The sequence below is a fragment of the Salmo salar genome, chromosome ssa11 (assembly GCF_905237065.1).
Source record: "Salmo salar chromosome ssa11, Ssal_v3.1, whole genome shotgun sequence".
Lineage (NCBI taxonomy): Eukaryota > Metazoa > Chordata > Actinopteri > Salmoniformes > Salmonidae > Salmo > Salmo salar.
The window spans coordinates 40,074,496-40,089,472 of NC_059452.1; the positions used below are offsets into that span (position 1 = coordinate 40,074,496).

The 14,977-nt window shown below is 42.6% G+C and overlaps 1 protein-coding gene across 2 annotated transcripts in view; it reads right to left on the reverse strand.

The window, feature by feature from the left end:
* LOC106562773 (activating signal cointegrator 1) overlaps positions 1-14,977 on the reverse strand; it is a 73,127-nt gene that overhangs the window by 25,245 nt on the left and 32,905 nt on the right. For both annotated transcript variants that reach the window (XR_006757578.1, XM_014127773.2), the window contains exon 11: positions 13,413-13,515. Coding sequence is in view for 1 of the 2 variants with exons in the window: in XM_014127773.2 (XP_013983248.2) it covers positions 13,413-13,515 (103 nt within the window). In the remaining variant the exon portion in view is untranslated. The remainder of the gene's footprint in view (positions 1-13,412; positions 13,516-14,977) is intronic.

Consider the following 14,977-nt stretch of genomic DNA (forward strand, 5'->3'; position numbering starts at 1 on the left):
TAGGGTAGTACCGTCACAGGTTGTGTTAGGGTAGTACCGTCACAGGTTCTGTTAGGGTAGTACCATCACAGGTTGTGTTAGTAGTACCATCACAGGTTCTGTTAGGGTAGTACCATCACAGGTTGTGTTAGGGTAGTACCATCACGGGTATGTTAGGGTAGTACCATCACAGGTTCAGTTAGGGTAGTACCATCACAGGTTGTGTTAGGGTAGTACCATCACAGGTTGTGTTAGGGTAGTACCATCACAGGTTGTGTTAGTAGTACCATCACGGGTTCTGTTAGGGTAGTACTATCACGGGTTCTGTTAGGGTAGTACTATCACGGGTTATGTTAGGGTAGTACCATCACGGGTTCCGTTAGGGTAGTACCATCACAGGTTCGGTTATGTTAGTAGTACCATCACAGGTTCGGTTATGTTAGTAGTACTATCACAGGTTCGGTTATGTTAGTAGTACTATCACAGGTTCGGTTATGTTAGTAGTACCATCACAGGTTCGGTTATGTTAGTAGTACCATCACAGGTTCGGTTATGTTAGTAGTACCATCACAGGTTCGGTTATGTTAGTAGTACTATCACAGGTTCGGTTATGTTAGTAGTACTATCACAGGTTCGGTTATGTTAGTAGTACCATCACAGGTTCGGTTATGTTAGTAGTACTATCACAGGTTCGGTTATGTTAGTAGTACTATCACAGGTTCTGTTATGTTAGTAGTACCATCACAGGTTCGGTTATGTTAGTAGTACTATCACAGGTTCGGTTATGTTAGTAGTACTATCACAGGTTCTGTTATGTTAGTAGTACCATCACAGGTTCGGTTATGTTAGTAGTACTATCACAGGTTCGGTTATGTTAGTAGTACTATCACAGGTTCGGTTATGTTAGTAGTACTATCACAGGTTCTGTTATGTTAGTAGTACTATCACAGGTTCGGTTATGTTAGTAGTACCATCACAGGTTCGGTTATGTTAGTAGTACTATCACAGGTTCTGTTATGTTAGTAGTACCATCACAGGTTCGGTTATGTTAGTAGTACTATCACAGGTTCTGTTATGTTAGTAGTACCATCACAGGTTCGGTTATGTTAGTAGTACTATCACAGGTTCGGTTATGTTAGTAGTACCATCACAGGTTCTGTTATGTTAGTAGTACTATCACAGGTTCGGTTATGTTAGTAGTACTATCACAGGTTCGGTTATGTTAGTAGTACCATCACAGGTTCTGTTATGTTAGTAGTACTATCACAGGTTCGGTTATGTTAGTAGTACTATCACAGGTTCGGTTATGTTAGTAGTACCATCACAGGTTCGGTTATGTTAGTAGTACTATCACAGGTTCGGTTATGTTAGTAGTACTATCACAGGTTCGGTTATGTTAGTAGTACCATCACAGGTTCGGTTATGTTAGTAGTACTATCACAGGTTCTGTTATGTTAGTAGTACTATCACAGGTTCGGTTATGTTAGTAGTACTATCACAGGTTCTGTTATGTTAGTAGTACTATCACAGGTTCGGTTATGTTAGTAGTACTATCACAGGTTCGGTTATGTTAGTAGTACCATCACAGGTTCGGTTATGTTAGTAGTACCATCACAGGTTCGGTTATGTTAGTAGTACCATCACAGGTTCGGTTATGTTAGTAGTACTATCACAGGTTCGGTTATGTTAGTAGTACTATCACAGGTTCGGTTATGTTAGTAGTACTATCACAGGTTCGGTTATGTTAGTAGTACCATCACAGGTTCTGTTATGTTAGTAGTACTATCACAGGTTCGGTTATGTTAGTAGTACTATCACAGGTTCGGTTATGTTAGTAGTACCATCACAGGTTCGGTTATGTTAGTAGTACTATCACAGGTTCGGTTATGTTAGTAGTACTATCACAGGTTCGGTTATGTTAGTAGTACTATCACAGGTTCGGTTATGTTAGTAGTACTATCACAGGTTCGGTTATGTTAGTAGTACCATCACAGGTTCGGTTATGTTAGTAGTACCATCACAGGTTCTGTTATGTTAGTAGTACTATCACAGGTTCGGTTATGTTAGTAGTACTATCACAGGTTCGGTTATGTTAGTAGTACCATCACAGGTTCGGTTATGTTAGTAGTACTATCACAGGTTCGGTTATGTTAGTAGTACCATCACAGGTTCGGTTATGTTAGTAGTACCATCACAGGTTCGGTTATGTTAGTAGTACCATCACAGGTTCGGTTATGTTAGTAGTACTATCACAGGTTCGGTTATGTTAGTAGTACTATCACAGGTTCGGTTATGTTAGTAGTACTATCACAGGTTCGGTTATGTTAGTAGTACTATCACAGGTTCGGTTATGTTAGTAGTACTATCACAGGTTCGGTTATGTTAGTAGTACTATCACAGGTTCTGTTAGGGTAGTACCATCACAGGTTGTGTTAGGGTAGTACCATCACAGGTTCTGTTAGGGTAGTACCATCACAGGTTGTGTTAGGGTAGTACCATCACAGGTTGTGTTAGTAGTACCATCACGGGTTCTGTTAGGGTAGTACCGTCACAGGTTGTGTTAGGGTAGTACCATCACAGGTTGTGTTAGGGTAGTACCATCACAGGTTGTGTTAGTAGTACCATCACAGGTTCTGTTAGGGTAGTACCATCACAGGTTCTGTTAGGGTAGTACTATCACGGGTTCTGTTAGGGTAGTACTATCACGGGTTCTGTTAGGGTAGTACCATCACGGGTTCTGTTAGGGTAGTACCATCACGGGTTCTGTTAGGGTAGTACCGTCACAGGTTGTGTTAGGGTAGTACCATCACAGTTTGTGTTAGGGTAGTACCATCACAGGTTGTGTTAGGGTAGTACCATCACAGGTTGTGTTAGTAGTACCATCACAGGTTCTGTTAGGGTAGTACTATCACGGGTTCTGTTAGGGTAGTACTATCACGGGTTCTGTTAGGGTAGTACCATCACGGGTTCTGTTAGGGTAGTACCATCACGGGTTCGGTTATGTTAGTAGTACTATCACGGGTTCTGTTAGGGTAGTACCATCACAGGTTGTGTTAGGGTAGTACCGTCACCGGTTCTGTTAGGGTAGTACCGTCACCGGTTCTGTTAGTATTACCGCCACCGGTTCTGTTAGTATTACCGTCACCGGTTCTGTTAGTATTACTGTCATTGGTTAGGTAAGTAGTACTGTCATGGGTTACGTAAGTAGTACTATCATGGGTTTGTTAGGGTAGTACTATTACTGGTTCTGTTAGAGTAGTACTATCATGGGTTCTGTTAGTGGTACTATCATGGGTTCTGTTAGTGGTACTATCATGGGTTCTGTTAGTGGTACTATCATGGGTTCTGTTAGAGTAGTACTATCATGGGTTCTGTTAGTGGTACTATCATGGATTCTGTTAGTGGTACTATCATGGATTCTGTTAGTGGTACTATCATGGGTTCTGTTAGTGGTACTATCATGGGTTCTGTTAGTAGTACTGTCATTGGTTACGTAAGTAGTACTATCGTTGGTTCTGTTGGAGTAATACGGTCATTGGTTACGTAAGTAGTACCATCATGGGTTCTGTTAGGGTAGTATTATCATTGGTATTGTTAGAGTAGTACTATAATTGGTTCTGTTAGTAGTACCATCATTGGCTCCGTTAGTAGTACCATCATTGGTTCTGTTAGTAGTACCATCATTGGTTCTGTTAGTCGTACCATCATTGGTTCTGTTAGTCGTACCATCATTGGTTCTGTTAGTAGTACTATCATTGGTTAGGTAAGTAGTACTATCACGGGTTGTGTTAGGGTAGTACCGTCACGGGTTGTGTTAGGGTAGTACCATCACGGGTTGTGTTAGGGTAGTACCATCACAGGTTCTGTTAGTAGTACCATCACAGGTTCTGTTAGTAGTACCATCACAGGTTCTGTTAGTAGTACTATCACAGGTTCTGTTAGTAGTACTATCACAGGTTCTGTTAGTAGTACTATCACAGGTTCTGTTAGTAGTACTATCACGGGTTCTGTTAGTAGTACTATCACAGGTTCTGTTAGTAGTACTATCACAGGTTCTGTTAGTAGTACTATCACGGGTTCTGTTAGTGGTACTACCGTGGGTTCTGTTAGTGGTACTACCGTGGGTTCTGTTAATAGTACTATCATGGGTTCTGTTAGTAGTACTATCATGGGTTCTGTTAGTAGTACTATCATGGGTTCTGTTAGTAGTACTATCACGGGTTCTGTTAGTAGTACTATCACGGGTTCTGTTAGTGGTACTATCATGGGTTCTGTTAGTGGTACTATCATGGGTTCTGTTAGTGGTACTATCATGGGTTCTGTTAGTGGTACTATCATGGGTTCTGTTAGTGGTACTATCATGGGTTCTGTTAGAGTAGTACTATCATGGGTTCTGTTAGTGGTACTATCATGGGTTCTGTTAGTAGTACTGTCATTGGTTACGTTAGTAGTACTATCGTTGGTTCTGTTGGAGTAATACGGTCATTGGTTACGTAAGTAGTACCATCATGGGTTCTGTTAGGGTAGTATTATCATTGGTATTGTTAGAGTAGTACTATAATTGGTTCTGTTAGTAGTACCATCATTGGCTCTGTTAGTAGTACCATCATTGGCTCTGTTAGTAGTACCATCATTGGCTCTGTTAGTAGTACCATCATTGGCTCTGTTAGTCGTACCATCATTGGCTCTGTTAGTCGTACCATCATTGGTTCTGTTAGTAGTACCATCATTGGTTCTGTTAGTAGTACTATCATTGGTTAGGTAAGTAGTACTATCACGGGTTCTGTTAGGGTAGTACCGTCACGGGTTAGGGTAGTACTATCATTGGTATTGTTAGGGTAGTACTATCATTGGTTCTGTTAGAGTAGTACTATCATGGGTTCTGTTAGTGGTACTATCATGGGTTCTGTTAGTGGTACTATCATGGGTTCTGTTAGTGGTACTATCATGGGTTCTGTTAGTAGTACTATCATTGGTTAGGTAAGTAGTACTATCACGGGTTCTGTTAGGGTAGTACTATCACAGATTCTGTTAGTAGTACTATCACAGGTTCTGTTAGTAGTACTATCACAGGTTCTGTTAGTAGTACTATCACAGGTTCTGTTAGTAGTACTATCACAGGTTCTGTTAGGAGTACTATCATTGGTATAGTTAGGGTAGTACTATCATTGGTATTGTTAGGGTAGTACTATCATTGGTTCTGTTAGAGTAGTACTATCATGGGTTCTGTTAGTGGTACTATCATGGGTTCTGTTAGTGGTACTATCATGGGTTCTGTTAGTAGTACTGTCATTGGTTACGTAAGTAGTACTATCGTTGGTTCTGTTGGAGTAATACGGTCATTGGTTACGTAAGTAGTACCATCATGGGTTCTGTTAGGTTAGTATTATCATTGGTATTGTTACAGTAGTACTATAATTGGTTCTGTTAGTGGTACTATCATTGGTTCTGTTAGTGGTACTATCATTGGTTCTGTTAGTGGTACCATAATTGGTTCTGTTAGTGGTACCGTCATTGGTTCTGTTAGTAGTACCGTCATTGGCTCTGTTAGAGTAGTACCATCTTTGATTCTGTTAAAATAGTACTATCATTGGCTCTGTTAGTAGTACCATCATTGGTTCTGTTAGTAGTACCACCATTGGCTCTGTTAGTAGTACCATCATTGGTTCTGTTAGTAGTACCATCATTGGTTCTGTTAGTAGTACCATCATTGGTTCTGTTAGTAGTACCATCATTGGTTCTGTTAGTAGTACCATCATTGGTTCTGTTAGTAGTACCATCATTGGTTCTGTTAGTAGTACCATCATTGGTTCTGTTAGTAGTACCATCATTGGTTCTGTTAGTAGTACCATCATTGGCTCTGTTAGTAGTACCATCATTGGCTCTGTTAGTAGTACCATCATTGGCTCTGTTAGTAGTACCATCATTGGCTCTGTTAGTAGTACCATCATTGGCTCTGTTAGTAGTACCATCATTGGCTCTGTTAGTAGTACCATCATTGGCTGTTAGAGTAGTACCATCTTTGATTCTGTTAGAGTAGTACTTTCATTGAGTCCCATTGTTAAGAGCTCTCTCTGCCTGTTATACGAGGGAGAGGGGGAAACTGAAAATAAAGTCTGGGAGAGAATGTCGGTCGAGAATGTAGAGAAAGCGATGGGGTTATTCTTTTGGGACTGTGGAAGCAACCTTGAAGACTGGGTCTGCCAGAGTAGTACTATGAATCCAGACCACTGCTGAGAGCTCACTCTCTGCCTGCCATGCAGTTACAGCCTGGCCTCTATATGAGCTGCTCTGCTCCACTCTCCTCTACCTATTAACCGGCTGACAGATCAGTAATAAACACAGCCTGTCACCTTACAGGCCTACCTCCCATTTACTGGAGAGCACATAAACCCTCCTCTCCTTCTCTTTCTCCCTCCCCCTCTCTCTTTTTTCCCTTCCCTTCATCCACAAAGCTCAATGGAGCTAAAACGTGATTTTGTCCCCAGTCCGTCGCCTCCAGAGCAGTAAATTCCCCTCCGCAGCCAGATAGTCCTGGAAAAATCATGAATATTAAATGGTTCCATGAATAAATAAATAACCAAAAGAAGAGGACTTTCTTCTCTCGCTAACCTCTTCAGTCTCCCGGCGGAGGATTAAAAAGAGGTAAAAAATGCAAGGACCACCTCGGGAGAAAAAGCTGGACGCTGGTTAAGCTAATTGGCTTTCTCTGTTTCAATCCCATGGCACTGTGTTTTCAACGTGGTAAAACAAAGAGCTAACCGCGAGGTAGGATGGTTACTGGAGCAAATCCCCCCCCCCCCCACTTCACTTCAGTGGGATTATCAAACCACTTCCATATGTATGTGTAACCTAGGGGGTGGCAGCCATACATATTGCAGTGCTTGTCAATGCATTCACCAACATGGATGCAAATGGCATTGTGACAAGACAGCTGGAAGGGGCTCTTTGTGTACACGGCAGTAAACGCAGGGCAAACAAGGAAGCGTACTCTCAGAGACAGTTGTCTGTGGTACTCACTCACACCTCGCTGACACAATGTACAAATAAACAGGTTCATTTTTCTTCCCCGGGCATGTAAAGTATCCAAACGCATTTCATCGCAAACGCAAGTGTTGTGAGAAATCTGATGTAGCTACTTATATGATGTGTGTGTGTGTGTGTGTGTGTGTTTGAAAGAAAGAGAGAGAGAGAGAGAGAGAAAGAGCGAAGAGAGAGAATAGACCAGATTTTCACCTCACATGTCATCCGAAGCACATAAAGCTAAGTGAATAGTGTCCTAATGAAACCAAGTGAAACGGAGAGGTGTTCAGGATGACTGGGTCACACTCTTTAAGGAGATCAGTTAGACACTAAAGGCTGGTAACTGGAGAGACTGGAACATGTGCCGTAGCCAGCAAGCAGATGAAGGGTCTGGATCAGCACTCCGCAGTATCTCACGAGAGAGTGAGACAGAGAGAGAGAAAGAGGGGAGAAATAGAGAAAGAGAAATAGAGAGAGAAAGAGGGGAGGGAGAGAGGAGGAAAGAGAGCGAGAGAAAGAATGACAGAGAGACAGAGAGAGAGGGGGGGGGGATACATGTCAGGTTGTTTGATAGCTCTGAACAGCCGGGGTGACCTTCAGCGACCTTCAGTGCTGACAGAAGTGGTTGGCCCGGGGTCGTTACAGTGTGTGGATGAATGGGTACAATCAGAGGAAAGTCCCCAGTTTGTAAACATACACACAGACACACGCAAACACACATTGATCTATGTACACACACACACATGCAGTTACCCACACCACAATGGGCTCTGTCCAGTGTATATTACATTGAACATCCACCCACACCACAATGGGCTCTGTCCAGTGTATATTACATTGAACATCCACCCACACCACAATGGGCTCTGTCCAGTGTATATTACATTGAACATCCATCTACACCACAATGGGCTCTGTCCAGTGTATATTACATTGAACATCCATCCACACCACAATGGGCTCTGTCCAGTGTATATTACATTGAACATCCATCTACACCACAATGGGCTCTGTCCAGTGTATATTACATTGAACATCCACCCACACCACAATGGGCTCTGTCCAGTGTATATTACATTGAACATCCACCCACACCACAATGGGCTCTGTCCAGTGTATATTACATTGAACATCCATCTACACCACAATGGGCTCTGTCCAGTGTATATTACATTGAACATCCATCCACACCACAATGGGCTCTGTCCAGTGTATATTACATTGAACATCCACCCACACCACAATGGGCTCTGTCCAGTGTATATTACATTGAACATCCACCCACACCACAATGGGCTCTGTCCAGTGTATATTACATTGAACATCCATCCACACCACAATGGGCTCTGTCCAGTGTATATTACATTGAACATCCATCTACACCACAATGGGCTCTGTCCAGTGTATATTACATTGAACATCCACCTACACCACAATGGGCTCTGTCCAGTGTATATTACATTGAACATCCACCCACACCACAATGGGCTCTGTCCAGTGTATATTACATTGAACATCCATCCACACCACAATGGGCTCTGTCCAGTGTATATTACATTGAACATCCATCCACACCACAATGGGCTCTGTCCAGTGTATATTACATTGAACATCCACCCACACCACAATGGGCTCTGTCCAGTGTATATTACATTGAACATCCACCCACACCACAATGGGCTCTGTCCAGTGTATATTACATTGAACATCCATCCACACCACAATGGGCTCTGTCCAGTGTATATTACATTGAACATCCATCTACACCACAATGGGCTCTGTCCAGTGTATATTACATTGAACATCCACCTACACCACAATGGGCTCTGTCCAGTGTATATTACATTGAACATCCACCCACACCACAATGGGCTCTGTCCAGTGTATATTACATTGAACATCCACCCACACCACAATGGGCTCTGTCCAGTGTATATTACATTGAACATCCATCTACACCACAATGGGCTCTGTCCAGTGTATATTACATTGAACATCCACCCACACCACAATGGGCTCTGTCCAGTGTATATTACATTGAACATCCATCTACACCACAATGGGCTCTGTCCAGTGTATATTACATTGAACATCCATCTACACCGCAATGGGCTCTGTCCAGTGTATATTACATTGAACATCCATCCAAACTACAATGAAGAATTCCCATCATTCTCCCCTTCTAAATGTCACTACTCTGCAGGACCCCTAATGACCAGTCTCGCCATAATGACTAATAACCAGCCTCTCCCTTAATACCAGTCTAATGACCAGTCTCTCCATAAGGACCAGTCTAATAACCAGCCTCTCCCTTAATACCAGTCTAATAACCAGCCTCTCCATAATGACCAGTCTAATAACCAGCCTCTCCCTTAATACCAGTCTAATAACCAGCCTCTCCCTTAATACCAGTCTAATAACCAGTCTCTCCCTAATGACCAGTCTAGTGACCAGTCTAGTGACCAGTCTAATGACCACTCTAGTGACCCGTCTATGACCCGTCTCTCTTGGTTCCTATATCCCATATTTACCACAACACCTCTCCTCTCTCCATGGGTACCAGCTATGAATGCAATACTGCTTGGTGGACAGGGGGTCATTCTAAAGCTAAATAGTTTAGTCATAAAATAGTAGTCAACTAATAGTGAATAGTTTAATAGTAAATAGGTTGCTATACTAAATAGTTTAATAGTTTAATAGTTAATTGTTTAATAGTAAATCATGTAATAGTGAATAGTTTAATAGTAAATCGTTTTTATTAGTAAATTGTTTAAAAGTAAATAGTTTAATATTGAATAGATTACTAGTAAATAGTTTAATGGTAAATAATTTAATAGTTTAATTGTAAATAGTTTTCATTAGTAAATTGTTTAATAGGAAATTGTTTATTAGTAAACTGTTTCTAAATAAGTCAAAGTATACAACGACGTTCATAAACAGTTTACTAGCAGACCTTTAAGTAAGCAGACACTGGCTAATCCTTCCACCGCTCTGCTGCCCTGTCAGGTCTGAGGCAGCTAGCTGGACAAGAGAAGAGGTCCTTTCCTGTCTAGCACAGTGGAGGGGTGACGAACAGTCCCACTCGGCCTCTCTGAACGAGAGTGGCGGCAGTAGCCCCTTGACACTGTGTGTTAGGGAGGGAACCCAAGCGGAGGACAAGAAAGAAAGAGTGACACACAGAGAGAGAAAGAAAGAGTGACACACAGAGAGAGAAAGAAAGAGTGACACACAGAGAGAGAGAGAATTTACATTGAATTAAATTGAGAGGGAGAGAGAGATAATTGAAATGTAATTAAATTGAATTGAGAGAGCGAGGGAGAGAGAGACAGAGAGAGAGAGAGAATTTACATTGAATTAAATTGAGAGAGGGAGAGAATTTACATTGAATTAAATTGAGAGAGGGAGAGAATTTACATTGAATTAAATCGTGAGAGAGAATTTACATTGAATTAAATTGAGAGAGAGAGAGAATTGAAATGTAATTAAATTGAATTGAGAGAGCGAGGGAGAGACACAGAAACAGAGAGAGACAGAGAGTGACAGAGAGTTTCACTGTGAATAGATACAGAATGTCCGCTTGGCTCCAGCAGCTAACCCTCTAAATACTAGGCCAGCTTCTAACAGCAGGTCCCCCCCTTTGACTCACAGAACCCCCCCACCCCACCCCCCACCAGCGCTTGTGTGGGGTTCACAGGTGGTCTCCCTGGAGATGGTTCTGAGCCTTCAGAGGCTGCAGAGTAATAGAGGGTGAAATACTAGCTGGATATAAAAGGGGAGGAGATGACAGGTCCAATAGTGTGCTAGAAATTAACTGTCTGGGGACTAGAAGGATACCTTATAGGTTACACTCAATATAAAGGTAATAAGGCATTATTTAATTATTAAAGGGATAGTGCATCCAAAATATAAATGTTACTGTTGTTACTGTTACTGTTGTTTTTTATGAGCATAAGCACCTTAACCCTCTGGGCTGTTGCTTGAGTTCACCCCTTCACAATACAACTGAAATCCTCCCCTTCTGATCAAGGGCAGTGCTAGTCTTTTACCTTGAATCTCCCAAATACCCGCCATCCATCTTGAAGGACCGGAGACGGGAGAGGGGGACATAAACAACCCTTCATGTCTCAGGAGTTTGTGAAATATGAACAAAAGAGCTTGCAGGTACATCACTTTACAGTCCCAGCTACAGCGGGGGAATGTGCTCTGACCTATTAGAAATCACACCATACACTGACAACACTGACACTACAGTAGCTACAGTCTCCCACATCCCCTGGGCAACCTGACATCAACATCTTGTCTTTACAGATTGCTCTTTGAGAGACTTTGTGAGCGCATTAATATTTTTTTAAATCTTTTGCGAATCATGTTCATTTTTGCACAAGACCTATGTTTGTTTGTGTGTATACAGTGTGTGTGTATGTGTGTACATGCAGCGCTTGTGTGAGAATTTTGTTCCCCCACAGAAAGCTCAACCAAACTCGTTGGGATCTACTCTGCGACACAGAAAGCTAAACCAAACTCGTTGGGATCTACTCTGCGACACAGAAAGCTAAACCAGACTCGTTGGGATCTACTCTGCGACACAGAAAGCTAAACCAGACTCGTTGGGATCTACTCTGCGACACAGAAAGCTAAACCAGACTCGTTGGGATCTACTCTGCGACACAGAAAGCTAAACCAGACTCGTTGGGATCTACTCTGCGACACAGAAAGCTAAACCAGACTCGTTGGGATCTACTCTGCGACACAGAAAGCTAAACCAGACTCGTTGGGATCTACTCTGCGACACAGAAAGCTCAACCAGACTCGTTGGGATCTACTCTGCGACACAGAAAGCTCAACCAGACTCGTTGGGATCTACTCTGCGACACAGAAAGCTCAACCAGACTCGTTTGGATCTACTCTGCGACACAGAAAGCTCAACCAGACTCGTTGGGATCTACTCTGCGACACAGAAAGCTCAACCAGACTCGTTGGGATCTACTCTGCGACACAGAAAGCTAAACCAGACTCGTTGGGATCTACTCTGCGACACAGAAAGCTCAACCAGACTCGTTGGGATCTACTCTGCGACACAGAAAGCTCAACCAGACTCGTTGGGATCTACTCTGCGACACAGAAAGCTCAACCAGACTCGTTGGGATCTACTCTGCGACACAGAAAGCTAAACCAGACTCGTTGGGATCTACTCTGCGACACAGAAAGCTAAACCAGACTCGTTGGGATCTACTCTGCGACACAGAAAGCTAAACCAGACTCGTTGGGATCTACTCTGCGACACAGAAAGCTAAACCAGACACGTTGGGATCTACTCTGCGACACAGAAAGCTAAACCAGACACGTTGGGATCTACTCTGCGACACAGAAAGCTAAACCAGACTCGTTGGGATCTACTCTGCGACACAGAAAGCTAAACCAGACTCGTTGGGATCTACTCTGCGACACAGAAAGCTAAACCAGACTCGTTGGGATCTACTCTGCGACACAGAAAGCTAAACCAGACTCGTTGGGATCTACTCTGCGACACAGAAAGCTAAACCAGACTCGTTGGGATCTACTCTGCGACACAGAAAGCTAAACCAGACTCGTTGGGATCTACTCTGCGACACAGAAAGCTAAACCAGACTCGTTGGGATCTACTCTGCGACACAGAAAGCTAAACCAGACTCGTTGGGATCTACTCTGCGACACAGAAAGCTAAACCAAACTCGTTGGGATCTACTCTGCGACACAGAAAGCTAAACCAAACTCGTTGGGATCTACTCTGCGACACAGAAAGCTAAACCAGACACGTTGGGATCTACTCTGCGACACAGAAAGCTAAACCAGACTCGTTGGGATCTACTCTGTGACACAGAAAGCTAAACCAGACTCGTTGGGATCTACTCTGCGACACAGAAAGCTAAACCAGACTCGTTGGGATCTACTCTGCGACACAGAAAGCTAAACCAGACTCGTTGGGATCTACTCTGCGACACAGAAAGCTAAACCAGACACGTTGGGATCTACTCTGCGACACAGAAAGCTAAACCAGACTCGTTGGGATCTACTCTGCGACACAGAAAGCTAAACCAAACTCGTTGGGATCTACTCTGCGACACAGAAAGCTAAACCAGACTCGTTGGGATCTACTCTGCGACACAGAAAGCTAAACCAGACTCGTTGGGATCTACTCTGCGACACAGAAAGCTAAACCAGACTCGTTGGGATCTACTCTGCGACACAGAAAGCTAAACCAGACTCGTTGGGATCTACTCTGCGACACAGAAAGCTAAACCAGACTCGTTGGGATCTACTCTGCGACACAGAAAGCTAAACCAGACTCGTTGGGATCGACTCTGCGACACAGAAAGCTAAACCAGACTCGTTGGGATCTACTCTGCGACACAGAAAGACGCAGCACTTACAGATCTTATGTTTCCCTTTCATGGGGAATTTCACCAGCAGCTCCTGAGGATTGGTGCAGATGAAGACGAACGGAGAGCCAGACTCCTCGCATGTCTGAGGAAACTGCGGGAAACACAAGACAGAAACAGTCAGAGCACTGCTTTTCCTAAGGACAGACAGGAGTGGTGACATTGGGAACCTTCATTGCTGTTAGACCAATACATCCTGGTCAGTAATGACAGAGAACCTACAGGTAGATAGAACCTGTTATTATCAGAGTAATACCATAGACCTGAAAGCAATATAACCTGGTATAAAGGGTTCAGTTTTTAAGTGAAGCATGTTCACATGGAATCTCAACATCCCTGTCGAAAGGGTGACGTAACACCTTGTAACTTGTCATGACATTCTATGAAACAAACACGACACTGAGACACCACTGTCACCAAAGAGGTTATGCAACATGACATCATTCTACATACATCTTCATCATTCTACATACATCTTCATCTGTTCTATGTAACATGATTTAAAAAAGACATCTTCTGAGAAAAGAGGGAGGGGTTGGATGTGGGGGAAATTAAATCATTGGTAACACTTTATTATAAGGTTCCATAATAAACCATTTAGAAGGCATTTATAAATTGTGTGTTCATCATTTATTAATCATTACTCCAACATTATTAAACCATTTTCTAATCATTAGTAAATTATTTTTGCAGTCCCTAATCTAAATTGAGTCCTATTAATACTTTAAAAATACTTCATAAATCTATTGAGTGACCAGTGTAATTTCTCACAAAAAGATGGACATGTCATTGGTAGACATTCCAGCAGTACCTGGTCAAAAACAAAAACAAGCACACAACACAGGATGTTAAAGGAAATATATATTCATGTCTGAATAACTAGCTTACTAACATTTACACATGTGGGAGTAATGTTTATAAATGGTGAGCAAACTGTAAATGCCTTACAAATGGTTTAGTATGGATCCTTCAAATGAAGTGTTACCAAATAGGTATTATGATGTTGTAGCTTGTTATTACAGCTGTAATCATCTCTACTGTGACAGTTTTATTATTTACACCATATGACATCTCTTTCAGGCCCTATCTCCAGACAGTACAGTACTGTAGATACGTAGATAGGGTGGCAAGTAGCCTAACAGTTAGAGCGTTGGGCCAGTAACCAAAAGGTTGCTGGTTCGAAAACCAGAGTCAACATGGTTAAAGCTCTGCCGGTGTGCCCTTGAGCAAGGTACTTAAACCTAATTTACTCCAGGTGCGCCATACTACTATGGAAGACCCTGTAAAACAACACATTTCACTGCACCTGTCAGGTGTATGTGACAATAAAACATCTTATTTTTTGTTAATTAACACTCACTGCAAAGCATGGAGCCCTGAAAAGAAGAAACCTCTCTCCCTCCCTCTGATTGGTTGTTCAGGTGACAGTAGGGGGAATTGACTGACACTTTCATGACAAAGGAGTCATCTTTCCAATCTGTCCAGGTGTAGCAGCTCTCAGCTCATCCAATTTCCTCCAGCACGTCTATCAGATAGTGCTGTGATTGCATCTCTGC